The sequence below is a fragment of the Nicotiana sylvestris genome, chromosome 10 (genome assembly GCF_000393655.2).
Source record: "Nicotiana sylvestris chromosome 10, ASM39365v2, whole genome shotgun sequence".
Classification (NCBI taxonomy): domain Eukaryota; kingdom Viridiplantae; phylum Streptophyta; class Magnoliopsida; order Solanales; family Solanaceae; genus Nicotiana; species Nicotiana sylvestris.
The window spans coordinates 138,839,107-138,864,400 of record NC_091066.1 but is presented as its reverse complement, the minus strand read 5'-3'; the positions used below and the strand labels follow the sequence as shown (position 1 = coordinate 138,864,400).

Genomic DNA, 25,294 nt, shown 5'->3' with positions numbered 1-25,294 from the left:
GTTTCCCGATACCCAAAGTTTTGAAAACCGAGTAGGGCATCAAATTGATACTAGCTCCCAAGTCACATAGAGCCTTGGCAAAATTCGCACTCCCAATGGTGCAAGGAATGGTGAAAGCACCAAGATCTTCAAGCTTCGGGGCCATGGAATGTACTATAGCACTAACTTGGTGAGTTATCTTTATAGTTTCACAATCCATAGAACGCTTCTTTGTAACCAAGTCTTTCATGAATTTTGCATAACCCGACATTTTTTCAAGGGCCTCCACCAAAGGCACATTAATAGATAAGCTCTTCATCATGTCAATAAACTTTTTAAACTGATTATCATTTTTCTGCTTCACGAGCCTTTGAGGATAAGGTGGAGGTGGACTTGGCAAAGGAGCCTTGGCTTTTGGCACAACCGGCTCCGGCATGTCAATTATGCGTTCCCTAGATGGGTTCACATCATTTTGAGTTTCCACCTCGACTTCTTGGATATTAATCCTCACTTCATTGTTCACATTTTCATCAACCACATCTTCAAATACCAAAGGGACTTCATCATCTTGCAACTCAACATCATCATCCCCGACTTGCTTTTGCTTAGAGGCATTCACATCTCCGCCTCTCCCACTTCTTGTTGTGACCGCCATAATATGATTGTTCCCACCCTTTGGGTTCACTACCGTATCACTTGGTAGAGAACCCTTCGGGCGAGTATTCAATGACTGAGAGATTTGGCCTAATTGCACCTCCAAGTTTCGGATAGAGGTGTTGTAAGAAGATAACTGTGCATCAAAATCCGTATTCCTCTTCATCATCTGCTCGAACATCATTTTAATTATACCCATATCATTACCCGAAGAATTAGGAACTTGAGATGGAAATGGTGGTGCATTTTTCGGTTGTTGGTACATTGGGGGCCTTTGAAAGCCTTGCCCCCGGTTTCCTTGGTTTCCATTGTTCCATCCTCCTTGATTATTATTGCCACCCCAATTATTGTTATTACCATTCCAATTCCCTTTGTTGCCTTGATTGTTGTTCTGATTGCCCCAGTTGTTGTTTTGGTTGTTGTTCCCCCAATTGCCACTGTTTTGTTGTTGATTGCCCCAATTACCTTGAGGTCTCTATTGTTGTTGGTTGGAAGAGTTGCCCCGTTGGCCTTGATAGTTGTTTACATATTGAACCTCTTCACTTTGGTCATCATAATCATCATTTTGAAAACCATCACATGCATCATCAAATTGCTCAGAATTCCCTTGGTTTTGTTGCCTTCTTTGCCTTTTCTTGTTGACACGCATATTAACACCCTCCATGGCATTCACTTGGCGAGGATTTTGGACTTGTTGTAACTGTGCCTTAGCCAATTGATTCATAGTAGTTGTCAACTCCGCTATAGCTTGCCCATGGTCATGTAATTCTTTGTGAAAATAACCGTAGGGTCGCCTTGAGGTACATTGGCTCTACTTTGCCATGCAGAAGAAGTGTCGGCCATCTCATCAAGTACATCATATGCCTCATCATATGACAACTTCATAAAGTTGCCCCCAGCAAGTTGGTTCACTATGCATTAATTTGTTGTATTGATGCCCCGGTAGAAATTTTGTTGGATCATAGCGTCGGTCATATCATTATTGGGGCATTCCTTCACCATCGTTCTATACCGCTCCCAAATCTTATGTAAAGGTTCTGTGGGCTCTTGCTTGAAAGCCAATATCTCATCTTGAAGTGCCGCCATATGCCCCGGTGAAAAGAATTTAGAAAGAATTTATCCGCCAACTTATCCCAAGTTGTGATGGAATGGTTGGGGAGTCTCTCGAGCTAATCTAATGCCTTCCCCCAAAGTGAGAATGGGAAAAGTCTCAACCTAAGAGTATCCTCGGACACATTCGTCTATTTGCTCCCCCATCATGTATCCACAAACCCCTTGAGATGTTTGTAGGCATTTTGATCCGCAGCGCCCGTGAAGTACCCACGCTGCTCAAGTAAGGTCAACATCACATTAGTTATCTGAAAGTTGCCCGCCCGAATTCTGGTTAGGACAATAGCACTTGTATAACCCTGGTTCGGAAGTACTCTGGGAGCCACTCTTGGAGGTGGCGGAGGAGGTTCTAGAATATTGTCATTTAGATTAGCATTGGCATTGCGGCCTCTACGTTGTCCTTGAGATAAAAGATGCACCTCATCTTGCTTAACATCATCTACCTCCTCCCCCGCAATCACGTTTCCAAGAGGGTCATTAACGTTATTCAAAGCCATATTGGTACCTGAGTAGTGACACAAATAAGTAAGTAACAAAGAAGGAAAGAAGAACAATACACAAAACTAACTAAATAGATAGCCAAAACCATTAGCTCCCCGGCAACAGCGCCAAAAAGTGACCGCAGCCTACTCCACACTACTAAAAAGTAGGAAGAGAGGGTCGCAATAGTTTTTATCCGATTTGTGGGTCGGGATCGATTTCCACAAAGAGCTAGGAATAGAGTCGAGTATCTATTTAGGTTGGAATTGCGTATTTGTTCCAAATATCACTTATAATCATTTTTGGATTTTCTTTATATTCTACTATTATCAAACTACAAATTATAATTTCTACTAGATTAACTACGAGTAAATTGCTACAAGTTGTATCTAATAGTTTAAAAGACACTAGGGTAGTGGCATCCTCCTAGGTGGTCAATTGACGGGTAATTGAACCTAAGGCACGATTGACATGATTGGGGAATATGCTATAACCGTTGCACAATTTTACCCACTCTCACACCTCTCGGTAGAGAGAGTGATTTTGCCTATTTGACTTTCTCAAGACCAATAGGGTAGGCAAATTTGCTCAAGCAACTAGGGTTCAAGTCGGGTATTACTCTCTTGAGGTTTAACCCTTTAATTGGGACTATCAATTCTCTTGAGTCCATCCCAATTCCTTGTTAGGTCAATTTCGGAGACTTAGGCTCTCTTTCTCAAGAGGAACCCAAGTCAACTTAGCACAAACTAGTGTTTGCAACCACTAATTCATAGATTAAACCAAGAAATTGACCCCAAATAACAAACACACATAGTCAATATAACCTTAAATTACAACACCCATCAATTACCCACACTAGGGTTGAGCCACAACCCTAGCTAATGGGTCTAGTTACTCATGTTTGAAGAGAAAAACAGAGAAATAGATGAAGATAAAGGCATATTAATTAATTGCTAAGGTAAATACAAAGATTCAATGATAAAAACTAAGTAAAAATGCCCAAAATGGCTAAGAAAAGTCTTCTCACGAGCGCAGGTAATGTTTGATAATATTTGATGCCCTAAAAATGGAAAAAGGTTCTATTTATACTAAGCTAGAAAAAACTGGACAAAATTGCCCCTGCGGGGTTAGTGTAGACCGCACAAAATGGTGTGCGGCCGCACTAGGCTATTGAACTTGTAATCTTGACTCTCTGAACCCAGGCTCCGCAGACCGCACAAAATGGACAACGGCCGCGGAGGCTTCTAGCACGGTCCGCACAAACTCGACCGCGGACCGCACAGGCTTGAACCTCTGAACTTGGCATCTCTCTGAACTTTGTCTCTGCGGACCACATAGAATGGGAGAACTGCTGCAGAGGTCCACCGCGGACCGCACAAAGTGTAGTGCGGCCGCATTGCTTCGAAGCCTGAAATGCTGAGTCTCTGAACCTCTCTAGTGCGGACCGCATAAAGTGTAGTGTGGCCACACTAGGCCTGTTTTTCCTGAGTTTGTCTTGTCTTTGGTACTTATGCAAGTTTCACTCCTTTTGAGCTGATCTTTGACATCTTGTCACTTTGTTGATCAAACCTGCAATCAAGCACAACTTATGAGCCTTTTGGGACTATTTTGTATGAATTTATAATCAAAGCGCAAGCAAGACGGAGCATAAAATGCGTCAAAATCCCTAGTTATCACTAACGCGGATTGTTTTGCTTGACCCCATTCTAATATGACAGGAATACCTCCAGAATTAATGACTCACAAGTTAAATGAAGATCCATCATATCCACCTGTCAAACAAAATAAAAGAAAGCAAGGATCTTTCAAAAATTAGGTGATTCAAGATGAGGTACAAAAACTTTTAAAAATTGGGTCTATCCATGAGGTAAAATATCCAAATTGGTTAGCTAATACTGTAGTAGTACCTAAAAACAATGGTAAGTGGCGAGTTTGTGTATATTATACTGACCTAAACAAAGCTTGTCCTAAAGATTCTTCTTCATTACCGCATATAGCTCAACTAATTGATGCTACTGCAGGACATGAATTGTTAAGTTTTTTAGATGCATATTCAAGGTATAACCAAATCAAAATGGATCCCATAGATGAGGAAAACACTTCATTTATAACAGACAGGGAGACTTACTATTACAAAGTAATGCCATTTAACTACAAAAAAAAAATTTAGCTACGAACGTCGTCACTAATCTATCGCTAAAATACTCGTAGCTAGCAGAATCTTTTGATAATCCGTCGCTAAATGATATTAACGACGAATTTTTCTATTTAGCTACAGAATTTGTCCGTCGCTAAAACCTAATTTTTTAGTAGTGTTTGGTCTCAAAAACGCTTGAGCCACATATCAGATATTGGTGACCAAAATGTTTCAAGAACATTTAGGAAAAACCATGGAAGTCTATATAGATGATATGCTGGTTAAGTCACAACAAGCAGAAGATCGTATCCAACACTTGTCTGATACATTTCAGTTTCTCCGTAAATTTAACATGAAGCTAAACCCTGAGAAATGTGCATTTGATGTTTCGTCAGGTAAGTTTTTGGGATTTCTTGTTTCTAACCGTGGCATTGAAGTAAATCCCGCACATATTAAAGCTATTGAGGAATTTCCTGATACACTTACAAGTAAAAAAAGGTACAGAGACTGACGGGAAGAATAGCAGCTTTGGGAAGATTTATTTCCAAAATCATCAGAAAAGTGCTTTAGGTTCTTTTCACCTCTAAAAAAGCAGGATCAGTTCGAATGGTCTGAGGAATGTCAACAAGCGCATAAAAATTTGAAAGTATACTTGTCAAATCCAACGTTGCTTGCGAAACCAAAAGATGGGGAGAAGTTACTCATCTACTTTGTTGTTTCAGAAGTAGCAGTGAGTGTTGTTTTAGTTTGTGAAGACCAAGGTAAATAGTCTCCAATTTATTATGTTAGCAAGTCATTATTAGATGCTGAGACTCGGTATCCTCATCTAGAAAAACTTGCACTTGCATTAATTATGACATCTAGGAAATTAAGACCTTATTTTCAATGCCATCACATCTCTGTAGTAACTACCTATCCCCTACGTAATATATTACATAAACACGAGTTATCAGGTAGGTTATCCAAGTGGGGCATAGAGTTGAGTGAATATGACATTACGTTTCAACCTAGAACTGCAATAAAGTCACAGTTGTTGGCAGATTTTGTGGCAAATTTTAGCCAAAGGATGCAACTAGAAGCAAAAAAAGAACTATAGGTATTCAATGGGTCTCATCCAGGAACTTGGACTTTATTTACCGATGGTTCATCGAATGTGAAAGGGGTGGGTCTAGGAATTATTTTGGCACCACCTACGGGAGAAACCATACGACAAGCCATAAAATGTCACCCTATTACTAACAATGAGGCAGAGTATGAAGCTTTGATTGCAGGTTTAGAACTGGCACGCGAGCTTGGCATAGAACATGTCATAATCAAAAGCGATTCACAGCTCGTAGTAATGTTGGGGACTTATACAGCCAGAGAGGCAAGAATGCAGCAGTACCTGGAAAAGGCACGTGATCTAGTTAGGAAATTCTAAACCTGGAAAGTCGTGCAGATACCAAGAGAAAAAAATGTCAAGGAAGACGCCCTAGCTAATCTTGCATCTGCGGCAAAAGTGTCAAATGATGAAAATGCTTCTGTAATTCATTTATTCCATTCAGTACTTGATCAATACAAAAATGAAGTAAATTTCAATAATTCAACTTGGGATTGGAGGAACGAGATTGTTACTTTTTTGCAGTATGGAATTGTCCTTGAAGATAAGAAAAAGGCTCAAGCACTTCGCAAAAAAGTTGCTCGGTACTGTTTAAAGCAAGGCAATCTTTATCTTAAAATGTTCGGTGGTCCCCTAGTAAGATGCCTCAGACCTTCTTAAACCAAGTATGTGATGAGAGAAATACACGAGGGGCATTGTGGAAATCACACGGGAGGAAGATCCTTAGTGAAAACCATAACTAGAGCCGGTTATTATTGGCCCAAAATGGAAGAAGACGTTGAATATTTTGTGGCTAAATGTGATACGTGCCAAAGATACGGTAACAACATGCATAGACCTGCTAAATTATTACATCCGGTCATTGCACCGTGGTCTTTTATGAAGTGGGGGATGGATATCGTGGGACCACTACTACAAGCCAAAGGCAAGGTAGGATTTTTGCTAGTACTCACTGATTACTTTACTAAGTGGGTAGAAGCAGGAGCTTTTAAACAGGTACGAGAAAAAGAGGTCAGAGATTTCATTTGGCAAAACAGCATACGCCGATTTGGTGTACCCAAGGAAATTGTATGTGATAATGGCCCGCAATTTATAGACACACAAATCACAGAAGTTTTTCAGAGTTGGCAAATTAAAAGGATTACTTCAATGCCTTACCATCTGGTGGGTAATGGACAAGTTGAATCAATGAATAAAGTCATTATCAACAATCTGAAGAAAAGGTTGGAAGAATCCAAAGGCAATTGGCCAAAGGTGTTACCTGGAGTCTTCTGGGCTTATCGCACAACATCAAAAACAAGTACGGGGAAAACACCGTTCTCACTTGTATACGGAGCTGAAGCCTTAATCCTAGTCGAGATAGGGGAGCCAAGCACGAGATATACACAAGCAACTGATGAGTCAAATGAAGAAGAAATGTGAATAAACCTGGATTTACTTGAAGAGAGGAGGGAAGCTGCATTAATAAGGATGGCATCGCAAAATAACCGGAAGCTTGTCTCAGATACTTCAAGATTAGGGACTTCGTACTCAAGGAAGTTTTTCAATCAACGAGGGTAGCTAATGTAAGAAAGTTAAGCCCAACTTGGGAAGGAACTTATAAGGTTCACGGTATCGCCGGAAAAGGAGCATACGAACTGGAAACAATGGATGACAAGATTCTACCTTCACATTGGAATGAAGAGATAATATTTCTAAGGAAAGGAAATACCCACGGGCAGGTACCCTCATTTTAAACTTTTATTTTTGAATTGTTAAAATTTTACTAACAACTTTAGATGATAGGCAAAAAGCTAGCCCGCGCTAAATGATGAATTACGACCTGCAAGACACGTGGAAAAAATATAATTCCCGATCTAGGGTTACAACTATTCTGATAGAAATTTAAATGGGTTAAGCAGTCTTCATCTAAAATCATACCTCTGAGTCCCGTATGTTTTTCCTTTTCAGGAAATGGACCACATGGAAAGAATGATCAAGTGCTCGAGATTTCATACTTCAAATCTCAAACACTTGGGGGACTATATAGTATACATATGATATATGTATAAAGAAGGTAAAGAAGACTGAAAACAATTAAGATTCAAGTCTAGCCTGAAAGTCTACTCATCAAATATATCAAGTTCGGAGCAAAGTCATAAGCCAATAATACAAGCCAATCAAAAAATAGATTTTCAAAATCTTATGATGTCTAGGTTAAAGGCAATGTTTAGCTATGGGTTATTAAAATACCCTTGGATTTTAATTTTTGCAAATCTGTTGTAAAGAAAATAGTTACAAAAAAGTTATAGAAGATATTTAAATACATGTAAGATGTTACTTAAACTTGACAAAGTTCAGATGAAAACTTTATCAAAGTTATTTCAAGAAACATGTGTGTTCCTATTTCTTTTTTCATATATTTACACCGTTATGAAGTTGAGACGTATTCTTCATTAAGTGTTGAATATAAAAGGGCTCTGTTTTATAAATCATGTTTGATTCAGATATCCATGAAGTTAACAAAGCATTTTTTTAAAAAAAATGCAAAAAGGGTAAGACAAAAACCCACGAATTAATAAACAAGACCTTGAGTATAAAGGCAAAAAGAGCAAAACAAAAGCTCAAGACATTTAAGTTAAACAAAAAACTTCATAATATTAAGTTTAGACTAAGTATGAACTTAGTCATAAACTGATTGTTATTTTTACAAAATACCCCGAAAAGGTCTGGGGACTTGTCATTTCCAAAAATTAAACCCCCAAATGGGACCAGCGGTAAAACCACCAAGAAAAAAAAAGAGTAACACTTCATAAACTTTCACTAAGGGGTAGAAGAAGAATCTAAAGCAGTATCGTTAGAAGCAGAAGGTTAAAGTTGACTTGAAGACGCTGAGGCATTCACTGTAGTTATATCATCTTCAACTTGATCAGGAGTATCAGCCATGGGAGAATGAGAATCTTGGCCTTGCTGAGTTTTTCAATGGTCTCCTTTATTTTGGCTAACTCAGTATCCAAGTTAAAACCCTCTTGGCTAGCCTCCACAAGGGTATCATGGTGTGTGTTTAGAATAGCCCAACTCACTTCAATGGCATTCTTGTCCTCGAGAATTTCATAATCTCTCTCCCATTGGTCAATCTTGTTTTTAAGCTTTTCTTTCTCGGCCAAAGCAGCATCATAAGAAGATTGCAGAGGGGCAAGTGAACTTTCTAAAAATCTGACCTTATCAGAAGACACACGAAGATCTTCTTGGGTCTGGGTAAGTGTTTGAACAAGTTCACCGGCGTAAACCTCTTTTTCATTAAGCAATGCCTTCAACCCTCTAATCTCTTCACTGGCTTTGGAGAGTTGCTCAGAAAATGATGTCTTGGGGAGATTTTTGTCCTTGTCAGCTTGATTTAAGGAAGCCTTCTCAACTGCTAACTCTGAAGTCAAAACCTTCAACTGCTGCTCTAAGGTGCATTTGCTTTCTTCTAATATTTCCATATCAAGTTGAAGGTTTTCATATTGTTCTTTCCAGTTGTCTTCTTCAATCTGATAATCATGCATTAACTGCTCCGTATAAGAAACCATCTTCATCATCTATGTACCAATAAGATTGATCTAAAAAAAGAAGGAAAGGGGTGAGAACCTTAATAAAAGAAGGATGGAATAAAGTAAAAAAAGTAAATACTTTTAATGATGATTGCACTATGTCATTCATCCAAGTCAAAGATCTATGACTCTCGAGCTTGGATTTCTCAACTGGACCGATCAGAGGTTTCAACCATACGTCACCCTGACCTAACTTTTTCAAAAGATTACCATCGGTAGGGACCTCAATGGTAATCTGTTTCATCGCACCACTTCTACTCGAATAACCAACCTCAGTATGAGGAACGATAGTAGGAGGGGCTGTAGAGGAAGTCATAACAATTTGGGGAAGAGCATAAACACTAGAAGTCACAACTGGCAAAGAACGTGCAACACGAACAGGCATGGTAAAAGAGGCAAGGGGTACTTCATCGGAAACCAAATCCAAATTTTCGCTATCAAACCCACGAGGAAAAAGCTGATCATCAGAGCCACGAGCTGCCGCAGGAGTATCATCATCAAAGCTCACCAAGGTGGCTTCAATAGCCTCGGTTATAGGAATAGAACGGGGAGGAGTCGCTTCATCATCTGAGAAAACGCGTCTTCTGGCCCGCGGCCTTTTAATCAAGGAACCTCCATCATGTTCCTCCTCTTCTTCATAATCCTGGGTTGTATAAGCCTTCCTTTTCGATGAAGAACTCAAGATTATCTCTTGAGCTCTCTCCAAAGGAACTCTGGAAGCCATGACAGCATAAGCAATTACACCACGAATGGGAAATCCTGATAAAAATAAGGGTCAAAATAAATTCTAAGGGAAAGGTGAATGAAAATGTGAAAAGGAGATGAGTAAAACATTTACCATGAGTTTTAACCTTCTAACCAAACCTATGCGAAAGGTTTTTCCAAGATCTACCTTCCATTGGAGCAACTTTCAATAACTTTCCTACCCAACCATGAAAATTGGGAATCTCATCAACAGTTCCCATGATTGCTGGAAAAGAGAAAGAGTTAAACAATAGCGGGAAAAATAAAGGGAAAAGATAGAGAAAGTTGTAAAAGGAAAATTTACGTGCAAAATTCCACTTTTCAGGAAATGGAACATTTTCTTCGCCCACTAAACCAACAGTGGGGGCAGCAACAAACCTGACATACCAGCCACGGTCCTTATCATCCTCTGGGCTAACTAACACTCTCTTACTTCTCTCTACTAAAGTGAAAATCCCATGACAGAAAAGCTTAGGGGAGTAGAGATGAATCAAATAGAAGAAAGTAAAAGGCAAATTAGCCAACTTTGTTAAATGCCTTAAACATGCAACAACCCTTCACACAATGGGGCTAATCTGTCCTAAACAAACGTCGAAAAAATGACAGAATTCGAGGATAACATGATCAATATGAGGTTTAAAATTCAGCGTAAAGGGGTATGTATACACAAAAGAAAACCCGGTCAAGTAAGAAGTAATTCTTTAGTTCGCATTAGGAATTATAATAGGGAAACCAGGTCTCCAATGTCAATTCCTACGAATAACAGAGATAAGACCTTCGGTGATTTGAGAAGGATAAATATCGGCACGATCTAAAGAAGACATAGAAGAAACTTGGTTTCTAATCGATTCTCAATCAGTGTAAAAAGATAGTTCAACAGGGACAATTTCATCTACCAAAGGCTCACGAATGGGTTCATTAGAATCTTTACTTCTAGATGAAGGTCTATGGGAAAGAGAACCCCTAGTTCTAGAAGGAGGAGTAGAACTCACTGGAGGTAAAGAAGTACGCCGTATAGATGAAGATCCTAAACTACGTAGTCTTCCTCCTCTTCTGCTTCTAACAAGAGCATAAGGAAGATCATCAACAATGGGGACTCTTCGAGGATTAGGGTTTTTAGAAGACATGGCAGTACGAGGAAGACGAAAACAAGAGTGAATATTCTAAGATATGAAACTTTTTATGAGAAAGACAAAGATAAAAACTATATTTATACTCAGAAGCAAAAAGAAAAAAGGTGTAATGATGGAAACGTCATGATGGAAATTGTCGCTTCGTAATTGATGAAGCAGCAAAAAAGCCCTAAAAACGCTGAAAAGTTGCAGAACCAATCAGAAGATGCCATGCGTCATGAGCATTAAATGGAAGTGACATATGGAGCGTCAGTTCCAGAGAAGGTATAATGACGGCAAAAATTCCCGCTTTAATAAGATCCACTTCCCAAATATTCTATTGATGAATAAATGGTAAGTGGAGGGACTATCTGTATCGGGAAAAATCAAGTTAATGTATTGAATTAATTATGTGGTGACGTGTCATGACACGTGGACTGGTAAAGGAACGATAGCTGGCGAAGAATAGTTGAAAAGGCACGAGCTTTAGCAGGCACGGGCAAAGATCCAAGAAAGCTAGAAGGGATAGGTACTCGAACCTCTTGATATTCTGAAGAGGCATCAGAAGAATGAACCTAAATAGCGAAAGGGATATAGATACGTATTATTGATAATTAATAGGCATTAAGTACGGAAAAACGTTATAGAATCTGTATTGAATCAGTTACGATTGCCAATTATAACGTTACATTAAATGTCATTAATTGTCCATAATGACACCATTATGAAAGGAGAAAAACGTATTACTTAGAAATAGCTATAAAAGGTGAGGAATGAACATTTGTAAGGTCACGAAATACTATTGGAATATATTGATTTATTTTGCTTTCTATTCAGTTATTATTTACACCAATTATTTCTTTTTCTATTTGATTATCAGTAACTCGAGTTCTTCTAAAAATAAGCTTTGACCGAAATTCCAATTTTTGGTTAAACAGAAGTGGTTTGTAACTGACACACATTTAAAAGTTTTGATGTATAATATTATTCTCGTATTTAATAAATGTGTAAGAGGGATTTGAGGAAAAGATAAATGAATAAAGTATGTATTTTGCCTATTATATATTCTGCCTTTATCTTTTGATTCTTGTTTGTACATATTAATTCTATACTATGATATCTGACGTACTGAAACTTGATATTTTACAAGGCGTTTGGTAAAGCTAAAAGAAATAGAATTTTTATTTTACCGTCAAGGGGTGTAGTGAAATAGGACATTCTTTCCCTCTTAACCAAAGATCTTGGATTGATAAAAAGTGTAAAAAATAGTCATCAAGCTTTTTAAGGCACCATTTCGAATATGTCGGACCAGTAAATTTTGAAATACAAAAAAGTTTACTTATATATCTGTATATATTTTGAAATTATTTTTACTTGTGGAGAGTAGCCTGGAAATAAGATGATTTTAGCAACTACACCAAGGCCAACAACTTATGCCATCAACACCAGCACCAACACTAGTGAACATCGACGCCATATCCTCCAAATCTTGACACAATGCACTTCCATTTCTCAGCTCAAACAAGTACACGCCTATACTCTTCGTACAACCACACTTGACAACACAGACACCCTTTTCCTCTACAGCAGAATTCTCCATTTTGCCTCCTTACATGACCTTAATTATTCTTTTCAACTCTTCAGTAATTTAGAAAACACCAATTCCTTCATCTGGAATACTCTTATTAGAGCTTGTGCTCATAGCAGTAGTCGTAAAGATGAAGCCTTTTTGCTTTTTTATAAAATGGCTACAAATGTTGAGCCTGATAAGCATACTTTCCCATTTGTGCTCAAGGCTTGTGCTTATCTTTTTGCACTTTCTGAAGGGAAACAAGCACATGGGTTTGCTTTGAAACTTGGGTTTGATTCAGATGTGTATATAAACAATAGTTTGATTCATTTTTATTCGTCTTGTGGGAGTTTGAAGGATGCTAGGAGAGTGTTTGATAAAATGCCTGAGAGAAGTTTGGTGTCTTGGAATGTTATGATTGATGCTCTTGTTCAATCGGGTGAGTTTGAAAGTGCTTTGAGAATGTTTTCTGAGATGCAAAAGATATTTGAGCCTGATGGATATACGATGCAAAGTGTTCTTGATGCTTGTGCTGGCTTTGGGGCGTTATCTTTGGGAATGTGGGTTCATGCTCATGTTTTAAGGAAGTATGAGAGCTTCTTAGATTTTGATTTGCTGGTTAACAATTGTTTATTGAACATGTATTGCAAATGTGGTTCGTTGAATATGGCTGTTCAGGTTTTCGAGAGGATGAGCAAACGTGATTTGAATTCTTGGAATGCTATGATATTAGGATTTGCAATGCATGGGGAGGTTGAGGCAGTGTTTCGTTGTTTTAACCAAATGGTTAACGAAAGAGTAATGCCTGATTCAATCACATTTGTTGGTATTTTGAGTGCTTGTAATCATAGAGGTTTGGTTGGCGAGGGCAATAATTATTTTGATAAAATGGTTTCTGAGTATAAGATTAAGCCTGTTTTAGAGCACTACGGTTGCCTGGTTGACCTTCTGGCTCGTTCGGGGCGTATTGATGAAGCTGTTGATGTCGTATCAAACATGCCAATGAAACCTGATGCAGCAATATGGAGGAGTCTTCTTGATGGTTGCTGCAAGAAAAACGCTGACATAGGACTTAGTGAAGAAGTGGCAAGGAAAGTAATTGAGTCCGAAGGCAGTGACACTAGTGGTGTTTATGTTCTTTTGTCAAGAGTATATGCAACTGCTAACCGATGGGACGAGGCTGGACTGATTAGGAAATTGATGACCGATAAGGGTATTAAAAAAGATCCAGGCTGTAGTTCAATTGAAATTAATGGCGTTTTCCATGAATTTTTCGCTGGAGATACTTCTCATTTGCATACTAGAGAAATTTACAAGTTTTTGGATGTTATAGAAGAAAGACTCAAATTAGCAGGGTATGTTCCTGACTTGTCACAAGCATCAATGGTTGATGAACTTGATAATGGGAAGAGACGGTCGCTTAAACTGCACAGTGAGAGACTTGCCATTGCTTATGGACTTCTGAAACTGAAACCGGGAACTCCTATACGCATTTTCAAGAATTTGCGAATCTGCAGTGACTGCCACAATGTAACCAAATTAATTTCGAAAGTTTTTGACGTTGAAATTATTGTTAGAGATCGTGTTCGGTTCCATCACTTTAGGAATGGTTCCTGTACCTGCAAAGACTACTGGTGAAAACAAGGTACAATACTAACATTTATCAATCCAATTATCAATTCATGCCTTCTCTCTTGACCTGCAGGCTGCAGCATTACACTTGGTAAGATTAAGATTTATATAGGACATTTATACATAGTTTATGTTTGTAAGACTTTTTATTTTATTATACTAAAAGATAGCAAGTTGTGCATTACTGCTTTTGTTAGCTGTGCCTGTGGTTGTTCAACTATCCATTCTGGAATTGGCTATTGCCACATTGATACAAGAAAAATGATTTAAATTATGTATTTAAGTTATTTTGATTGATAATGTAAAGATTTTTTATCGGTATAATTCAATATGTGACAACTGATTAGTCATTTTTACCTAGTTATCAATTGATGTTTATTTTATAGAGAGAAGGCAAAACTATCCCCTCAGATTTGGGTCGGATTTCACTTTCACACCCGACCTTTAGGGGGTTCTATATATTACCCCTGAACTTTTTCGAAGTGGAATAAATACATCCTTGAATAATAGCGTAGCATGGAGAGTGTAGTCACTAGCATGCGAGAGCCAAAGAATAAGTCTAAGCGGATTTAATTTGGACAAGTTTCATTATTGGAAATTATACAATTAATTAGACTTATTAATTATCGTTATAACTTAAAACTTATATTTCTCTACTCTTTTTTTTCCGAATATGTTTTCTCCACTCCCGTGGCCGAAGTTTAGTTGCTCACATTACTTTCAGGGTCTCTTTCCCATTCCCACGAAAATTCTTCTTGCCACTCGCCATTTCCACTAAAAGGGACAGAGGGGTAATAAGAGTCATGCAAATATTTTGAGTGTATATGAAAATTTGACTCAAACCTAAGGATGGCAAGCGGTGTGGCGCGGTGCGGGTTTTGTCTTAGCCCACAAAATTTTAACCCGTCCCACCTCGCGTAGCATTTGCACCCGCGTCGACCCGCCCCACGCCCATTCCTGCATAGCATTTCAAGCTTACATTGGAAATTGGAAAAAAACATCTGTCAAAGATCAATTAATAGATATTTTCTTGTTTGTTAATCAGTATGTACACTCACGAGCATTTGAGCAAAATTAAGGGATAAGAATTTGATTAATAAAATAGAGTTATAATTAATTGAGAATTATGTGTTAAATATTACAATTTTAGAACATTCCATGAAAGGATGAGAATTTTGACGTACTAGCGTTATGAAACTTTTATTTTGTTTCAATATATTACGTGGGTTTCATCTCCACAAAGGTAGAAAAATGGGTTTTTTTCCTTGCTGAAATTTTTAAACCCGCCCCGCCGGGGGCGTACGCAAAATATTGGGTAAGCGGCGTCGATATTTTAAGAAGTTAACCTATGAACAACTTACTAAAATAAGATCATCATAATAAAATACATTCAAATGCATTAACACATTTATTTTAAAACGATAAGCAAATCAAGAGAAGGAAAAAAGATAAAAGCGAATAATTTTGGTATTTTTATTAAGAACTTTTTCTAGAAAGCTTTTACTAAGTGATGTTTGTATGTCCTTTTTCTCACATATTTGTGATGGAATTATTTCACTGAACAAACTTCGCTCAATAGTTGGAAATTGGGTTAGTGTTATTTTGAAGTTAAAAAAAATCTTGATGCATCTATTCAAATCGAACCTAGGACCCTTGGAGACCAAAGAACCAATATGACCGCTGGACCAAGACACACATGTTCGTCAATAATGTCAACTGATATATTTTTATTGTTGTTTCTTTTAAACCATTATTTACATATAAATTTGTAAAAGTTTCCGGCGAAGCGGTATCGGATGACACCGCTTGCATGAGCATAAATCCGCCCCTGCGCCCCGCACCGCACCCACAAAATATTAAAAAAAATTATTTCGCCCCGCACCACACCCGCATGTGCTTAAACCCACATCACCCCGCATATGTCTAAATCCTCCCCGCCCCATTGCTATGTACTTATGCTTTTTCCCCTTTTTTCTTATCTAATTGATTTTCAACTTCAGTTTCAAAAATCTAAAAGACTGCTAAAGCATGATACCGTGATATATTTTAGGGAGAATTACACATATATACAATTCACACACATACATTACAATTAAGTGGCCTATATTTAATTTTGTAAAGCTGTAGCCTAAAAATAATAGGCCAAGCAACATCCAACTCCAAATATGTTCTCGAAATTATTATTTATTTATTTTTTTAAAAATACTCAAGCTTTTAATCTAATCTTCGAATTAGTAATTGTGGCTCAAACATTAGTTCAACAAACCAACATATTTGGGTTATAAAAGTAAGATTTTAAGATAATCCACCATTGTTGAACAAGCTTAAATTAGTGGGTTAAAATTTCAAATCTGGCTTTATGAGAAATTTGGAGGCAAACCCTAGAGTCTTAAGGTTTCAAGTTGAACAGGACCCAGAAGTTAAAAGTAGCTGAGATGAGGATGTTGATGTGGATGTGTGGGCATACCCAGTTTGATAAGATTAGGAATGAAGTTATTCAAGAAAAGGTGGGTGCGGCCCCTGTGGAGTATAAGATGCGGGAAGCGAGGTTGAGATGGTTTGGACGTGGTAAGAGGAGAAGTTTAGAAACCCCAGTCAGAAGGTACTAGCGGTTAGCCTCGGTGGGTAGCAGGAGGGGTAGAGGTAGGCCTAAGAAATCTTGGGGAGAGGCTATCAGGCTGGACATGGCGCAGGCACGCAGCTGGAGCTGACTGAGGACATGACTCTATAGAGGAGGGTGTGGAGGTCAAAGATTATGGTAGAAGGTTCGTAGGTAGTTGAGTGTTTCTCTTTGTCTTACTCAGTTCGCTAGCATTAGTGTTAGTATGATATTTTTTTATCCATAGATGGCTATTACTACCTAGAGTTTGACTACATTCTTATATTCAATATTATTTCATTTTGTTATTATTCTGACTTGTTGCAATTACCTTTTCTTTTTCAATTGTTCTCTAGTCGAAGGTCTATCGGAAATAACCTCTCTGTCGTTCCAAGGGTAGGGGTAAGGCTGCGTACATCTTACCCTCTCCAGACCTCACTTGTGAAAAACTACTGGGTTTGTTGTTGTTGTTGTTGTTGTTGTTGTTGTTGTTGTTGTTGTTATTTAGACTTGATAGAAATAGTATAAGGAAGTTGTATGCAAAATTTGAAGTCATTTAATGAAGTTTTGGATTGGTCCACCATTGTTGAACAAGCTTAAATAAATGGGTTTAAATTTCGAATCTGGTCTTGTGAGAAATTTGGAGTTGGGTGTTAGTTAGACTTTTTAAAAATCGTATAAGGAGGTTGTATATAAAATTTGAAGTCATTTAATGGAGATTTGGACTGGTTTTAAACAAGAATTGCAACTGAAAATCGTGAAAGAAGTTCGTCTATATATGCGTATATAAAGGTGTATAAAAGTGTATTATAGTGAATAAAAGGTGTTTATACACCCATATACACTATTATACAATGTTATATACTTATTATACAAAAACTGACTTCGTCTTCTTCCTTGAGCCTCTTTTGAAATTTAACTCAAATCTATTGCAAATTACTTCACAATTAGGTTTTGAACTCCTATGGATACTTTCAATCAATTGGAGCAACACCCAATCCAAACAACTAACAAACTCTAAAACCTAGATCTAAAATTTAACTCAAAGATTAAAAAAGAGAAATTAAAAAACTAAATCGTGAAGAGTCTCAAAAGCTACGAGGCTCTAGAACAAAAATATTCTTAGTTTTGGCAGTAAGTTTTTCTTGTCATAACATAAAACAAAATGGGTAACTTGACCAACTACATTTAACTCCATAACTTTTAAAAGCAGTGATCGTAAGAAAATAAATTTTGAAATAGGGGTTATCAGCTGGTGCTTTTGCTAGTGCTTTCAAAATATGTATAATATAGGCTAGGCTGGATAAAACTTAAAAATATAAGCTATTTTTTATTATGATGTGAAATCACGTGTATTTTCTTGTAATTTTTTCAATATTTTTCACTACTTATACAACAAGAAAATGGTCTACATATAATCCTTATATTATTCTTCAACTTCAAGTGTGTTGTGTTGAAGTTGTCAAATATCTCACATCGGCGGTTGACACTTTTGTTTGGGAATTTTTTCCTATAAAAGGAGGCCTAATGTTTAGGATTTAGACACACCTCTCTTTTGTCTTCTCATCTTTTTAAGGCAGTTGTATCTTCTCTCTTTAGTATTATTTCACTTATATTTTGGAGTGTAATAAAATATTGGTTGTGTCCGAGGAAGTAGGCAAAATTGGTCGAACCTCGTAAATTCTGGTGTTCCTTTTATTGTTGTATTATTGTCTTATTTATTATTTAGTGGCTGCCATAATTTTTGGTATAGTAGTTGTGACTCATTCACACTATATACATTTGGCTTCCACAACAATTGGTATTAGAGCCAAGGTACTGTATAAGTATGCTCTGTGGTTGCAGCATAGTCTGATCTTCCACATCAGAAAAGATTTATCTTGGTAACTGAGTCAAGATTTTGTCTGAGTATGCTCTGTGGTTGTAGCTTAGTCTGATCTTCCACACCAGAAAGAAAATAATCTTGATTTGTGTCGTCAGCTATTAAATAATATTTTTGTAAAAAATGGGAAACAATAAACAAGAAGAATCTACATCAAGTGTCAATAATACGTCATCGTTGGCATCTTTGCTTATGACAAGAATTGTGTCAAATGCGAAATTTTCGGTAGAAATTTTTGACGGTTCAGGATATTTTTGGGATGCGGCAAGGCGAAGTTCTAGATGTCCTTTTTCAACAAGGGCTAGATCTTGCCATTGAAGAAAAGAAACCAGATGTTATTGGAGAAGAAGATTGGAAAATTATCAACCGTGTTGCTTGCGGTACCATTCGATCCTACTTTGCTAGAGAGCAGAAATATCCATACACAAAGGAAACTTCTGCAAGTAAATTATGAAAAGCACTGGAGGATAATGTTTTGAAGAAAAACCGTCAAAATAAATTGTACATGAAGAAGAGACTGTTTCGCTTCACTTATGTTACTGGTACCACAATGAATGAACATATCACCAGTTTCAATAAGTTGGTCACAGATTTACAAAATATGGATGCATCTTTTGATGATGGTGACTTGGCATTGATATAGTTGGGGTCACTTCCTGATGAGTACGGGCATCTTGAAACTACTCTACTTTATGGAAATAACGAAGTTTCTCTCAGAGAAGTTTGTTTGGCTTTGTACAATTATGAACAAAGAAAGGGAGAAAAACAGAAGGGCAGAGAAGGAGAAACACTGGTTGTGAGGGGTCGTCCTCAAAATCAAACGGGGACAAAGAAGGGAAGATCCAAGTCAAGATCTAGATCCAATTCAAGATCTAGACCCAGCAAAGATGAATGTGCTTTTTGTCGAGAAAAGGGGCACTGGAAGAAAGACTTTTCGAAGTTGAAGAATAAGGCCAAACATAATAATGGAAAGGCCATTATGGATTCAAATGTAGCTTATTGTGGTGATTCAGACTTCTCATTAGTTACAACAGAGTCATCAACATCATCAGACAAATGGTTGATGGACTCGTCTTGGCTATCATATGTGTCCCAACAGGGACTGGTTCGTGGATTTTCAAGAAGGAGAATATGGAGTCATCCACACAGCAGATAATAGCCCTCTTACCTCATATGGCATTGGTTCAATATGATTAAGGAACCATGATGGAATGATCAAAACATTAATAGACGTTCGATATGTACCGGGTTTGAAGAAGAATCTCATCTCTGTGAGAGCCTTAGAATCAAAAGGGTTCAAAATCATTGTAGAAAATGGAGTGATGAGAATATGCTCTGGTGCACTAGTGGTAATGAAGGCCAATTGGAAGAACAATAACATGCACCACTATCGTGGTAGTACAATTATTGGGACAATGACAGTGATATCCAGTGACGACAAAGAAGCAGAAACAGCCAAGCTATGACACATGCGCTTGAGACATGCTGAAGGAAAATCCTTGAAAACTCTATCAGATCTAGAATTGTTAAAAGGAGTAAAGACTTGCAACTTGGAGTTTTGTGAGCATTGTGTCAAAGGGAAACAAACAAGGGTTAAATTTGGTACAACGATCCATAATACTAAAGGCATTTTGGATTATGTACACTCTGATGTTTGGGGTCCTTCCAAAACACCTTCATTGGGTGGGAATCACTATTTTATAACCTTTGTTGATGATTTTTCCCAAAGAGTGTGGGTGTATACAATGAAGAAAAAAGATGAAGTGTTGGAAATTTTTCTCAAATGGAAAATGATGGTGGAGAATCAAACAGGCAGGAGGATCAAGTGTATTCGCACAGATAATGGAGGTGAATAAAAAAATGATCATTTCAATAAGGTTTGTGAAAATGATGGCATTGTCCGACACTTCACTGTCAGACATACACCACAACAGAATGGAGTGGCAGAATGTATAAACCGGACCTTACTGGAGAAGGCACGGTGTATGTTGTCCAATGCTGGCTTGGGCAAAGAATTTTGGGTTGAGGCAATTACATATGCATGCCACCTCATTAATCGTCTACCATCTGCTGCTATTGAAGGCAAGAAACCATTTGAAAAATGGCATGGAAAGTCTGATGTAGAGATTATGACTCTTTGCACGTGTTTGGATCAACTGCATATTATCATGTGACAGAGTCAAAATTGGATCCAAGGTCAAAGAAAGCTATTTTTATGAGGATTACTTCTGGAGTCAAAGGATACCGCTTATGGTGTCCTATGGCAAAGAAAGTAATATTCAGCAGGGATGTTACCTTTGATGAATCTGCTGTGAGCACGTGATTTTTGCTTCACAAAACTACTCCAAAAGAAATCAAAAATAAAACCTCCATTTTTCTTGGTGTACAATTTTTAGGATTTGCGTGGCATTTTTGAGTAATTATTTGTGTTTTGTCAGTCAATGGTTATCCTGTTATAACTAATGGAAATAATAAAATATGTGCATGTGCACTTAGTATTCGTGTTTTTTAAAAATAGGAATTAATTAAACCATAATTGGGTTTTAAAAGAAGGAAAATCACAAAAATATGTAATTGTTGTAATTTTGTCATTTAAATGTGCCATTGTGCGATTTCATTTTTTGTTGTTTTGTGTGTTAATTGTTGTAAGTATTAATTAATATTTGTAGTTAGATTTTACAATTAATTAGGAATTGTGTTAAATTAGAGAAGAAAAAGGAAAAGAATTCAAAAATGAAGAAGGATTCGGACTGGGCCAGTTTTTAAAAGAAAGTCAGGCCAAAAGGTTGCACCTCCTACCCGGCCCAGATCTGTCAACCCAAAAACCATCAAACGACGTAGTATAGGGCAAGAGCTACGTCGTTTTGATGGTGCCCATCCAGGTAATTTCAAGACAATCAAACGACGCCGTATTGGCATTTTTCATCTGGACCGTTGATCAAATAGATCCAACGGTCCAGTTCAGTTCTTTCATTAAACCAAACGACGCCGTATGATTGTATTTAATCGGGACCGTTCATTATTTTAAATCTGATGGTTCCCAGGCCTTCCCCATGACCCGACCCACTCCCGTCTGAGACCGAACCATTACCCTAACCTAAACCAAACGACACCGTTTAGTTAAATGAATTGATCCAGGCCGTAGATCTTACCTGATCCAACGGTCAAGATCAGACCACCCCTCCCCTATATAAACTAAATTCATACCCCAGCCCCCTAACCAAGCACCCCCCCGCTTTCCTGTTCATCATCGTCTCTAAGATGACACCCCCCAAACCCTAGCCGCCCTAGTTCACTCTCACCTGAACCCCGGCGGTAACGACGCCGCCGGTCACCACCTTAACACCCCTGAATCACCTCGACCTCCTCTTTCCAACCATCACCATAACTCCCCTCGAATCAGGCCCCAACTCCTCGAATCTTAAATCGAAGGTTGGCCTAAAGACACAACCACCTCCGATGATCACCAAACTAACACCCAATGACCTTCCAGCCACCCCCAACACAGATCTTCAAACTGTTTGGCTCGAATCATCTCAGAGCTTCTCGAATCTTCATTTGAAGATTCGAGCCAAACATGAACTTACCCAGATCCGTCCCAAATTAATACCAGGTGACCCCCAGGCCTCCCTTACCCCTAAACCACAGTTGGTTCCCTTCGAATCTGCCCAAAATTGTTCGAACCCTAAATCCGAAGAAAAAACGGAACCCTAAAATTCCAAATCGAGGAATTTGTCCAAATTAAATGAAAGATTGGGATCTAATAGACCTTAATCGAGGTATTCTCAATTGAGAATATTTCGATTAAAGTCTGTTCGACCTCAAAGTATCCGAATCCTAGTTCGAACCTGGGTCCGTATAAGTTCTGAAGGTTTGAGGTATTTTCTTTTTCCCTTATTCTGTATTTAGGGTTTTGTTTATCTGTGTATTTGTTTAGTTTAGTTTTATTGATTTCCCCTGCTGTTCAGTTCATCCTCTCATCTCAATAGACCTTTTTATTTGGTCCAAATCTATCATTTGTTTATGATTGTTGTAATTATTATGAGTATGATCGATTAATAAGTTGCGCCGATCAGCTAGTTTCCGTTTAATCCATGATTCTGGCAATAATACTGAAATTATTTGAATTGCCTATTTCTTTGTTGCTGATTTGCTCAATGTCAGTTGTAATACGTAATCGTCTAATTAAGCTTCATTTGATTAGTTCGTTTGTATAGATTGAATCATTTGACATTCTGTTTGGTTTTAGTTTTGATTGTTAATTGTCCGATTAGTTAAAATTCTGTAAATATTGTTCTGAATTGGAAGTCTTTGTATTTAATGTATTTTCTGCATTAAAACCTTAGGAATTGGTTGAAGCTGTTAAGCAGATAATTGTTGAGTTTGGGCAGATTGGTTTAGGGCAGTAATATTAAGGGATTTTCAGGGGTAAGTTGGGAATAAAACAGTTAGTATGATACTTTATTGTTAGTGCTTTGTCAATGGGGTATTAATTAATGCACTAATGGGGAACAAAGGGAATTGGGAATGGCTGATAATTAGAAAAGTTGGCCTTAGTGGGATTAAAAGGGAAGAAAATCAGATTTTAGTGGAAAATCTGTTTTTTTTTTAAAATGAAAGAGGGGGGTTGGGCAGTAGAAAAAGGAGGGAGTTAATTTGTATAAAAGGGGGGTTTCAGAAAATTTAAAAAAGTAGGAAAAAATCCCAAAAAAATTCTGAAAAAATTGAGGGCTAAGACACACGCGGATATATACACACAGGAAGAACAATTCTGTTGTTCCACAAAAGTTTACTGACTGAAAATTGTTTTAAAACTTCTAAAATAATTTTAACTTACCTGAGGGAGAAAGGTTTAAGATTGGTCTTCAAATCTGGTTTAAAGCTTTTGCGAGATATTTTTTGATTGGGGATGTTTGTTGCTGTTGGTGATAGTTGTTGTTATTCTTGTTGCTCTTACCTCCGTTTGACTTTCATTTCCAGGTATATGTTGTAGACTTATTTCATACAAAGTTTGGATACTACAAGGAAATGAAATCCGGAATTCCAAATATGTCCTCTCCCATGTAAATCTATTAGTTTAAGTTTCGGTTTCTTTAGTTTACTAATGTAGTATTATACTTGACATGGGAGCTGTTAGCCAATTAGCCTTTTTTGAAGTTAGTATAAGTTCTACAATAATTTTATTTATTTCTGAAGCTTAGTGGTAATATTTATCTTTGAATTGTCGAGATGGGGAATTTGGTAGAAGGTTGACCCTCAATTAAATTTTGTGTCTAAACCTTGATTAGCTAAGTGCAGGGTAGTGTGGAAATATCAAGAAACTACACTAGTATATTTCGTCAAGCATTAGATTTTTTTTAATTCTAGTTGATGTAAGTGTTCTTATTTGCATGTAATACGGTATGATAACAGTTATGGGGATAACCATAAGTGAGAGGTAAATTGATATAATCCATTACGATTAAGATATTAGAATATTCCGAAAGGTTCAGATGCGTATTTGCGGCATATGGAGTATAAATTTATCTATTGAATCATTTTATAAATCAGTTTTCTTTATTAATGATAAATGGCCTATTTTACTTTAGGAGTGCAATTAGCCCATTTCTTATAAAAAATAATATAAAAATAATGTCAACATCATTACAAGGTATAGATTTAGTATTTATAAATAGTTTGCATAAGTTTAAGTAACAATTGGTTTGGTTTTATCCGTCTTAAACTCAATCGTCATAAACGAATTAACATAATAATTAGGATTTTGGACTAAAAATGGTTGTGTACAAGAGGATTGGATCTATGATACTGATTTCGGCAGTTTAAGTAAAAGATATACAAAGTGGAATTTGCTCCGAGTAGAATAATGGAAATTCTATGAAACAAATGGTATGTTTATCAACTAATTTCCTCCAAAACGTTATAAGCAAACCACTTTGCAAGTTTTAAAACAAATACACTTGGTCCTAGGCATAGGAAAAGAATAAACAACTTGTGCATATGATTATCAAGCTCTAAGGCACATAGATGAATTACGGATATTGTGTTCACAGTAAGGTTGTAATTTTAGTTTCACATTATTTTTCATCTCATTAACTCTTCTAATTGAATAAGTTTTGATGCATGTCATTCACACATTTGAATCATATAACCTGTGGTCAACACCTAATAAATCTTGATTCTCTGGAAATCTTGAGGCACTCCATTCAGTAATTTCCCACGGCTTTCATATTTAATATAGACAGACATAATAAACATTTGTAGAAAATTTATAGGGCCATTAAGAATATTATTGTGTAGTTGTGGACACGTTCGCGTGACATAATTACATTTCTAAACACAATTCGGAGTATGTGTTCGCGCAACTTCGAGCAAATCTTCTTAATAAAAAGGGGGTTTTCGGAGGTTATTAAATTAATTTATCTCTTGTAGTCCGAGGTGCGCAGCTCACTATTTAATCATACAAGAGTGACAAATGTTCATAGTTTTGTTTTAAGCACGCACAACTTCAGCCAAAATTCATTTTTTTTAAAAAAATAAAATAAAAATATGTTATTAACCTCATCGTGTACACGTACGCGTGACATGATTCTTTACATATAAAAAACGAATATACGTATGTGTGATTCGTTTCAAGATAATTCTATAATTATAAACAGTCTAGCTAAAAGCGGTAATAAAGTTAAAACTATGCAATAAGTTCAAACAATATATTTAGTAAATCAAG

At 37.2% G+C, this 25,294-nt stretch overlaps 1 protein-coding gene across 1 annotated transcript; it reads left to right on the top strand.

Moving 5' to 3' along the window:
• Nucleotides 1-12,233: 12,233 nt before the first annotated feature.
• Nucleotides 12,234-14,407, top strand: LOC104233226 (pentatricopeptide repeat-containing protein At1g59720, chloroplastic/mitochondrial). The gene has a single exon (XM_009786590.2). It carries the CDS (start codon nt 12,287-12,289, stop codon nt 14,093-14,095), a length of 1,809 nt encoding a protein of 602 aa, XP_009784892.1. The 5' UTR covers nt 12,234-12,286; the 3' UTR covers nt 14,096-14,407.
• The last annotated feature ends 10,887 nt before the right edge of the window (nt 14,408-25,294 follow it).

What these genes read in the sequence shown, in the direction of transcription:
- LOC104233226 (XM_009786590.2), top strand. Translation starts at nt 12,287, where the DNA reads ATGATTTTAGCAACTACACCAAGGCCAACAACTTATGCCATCAACACC.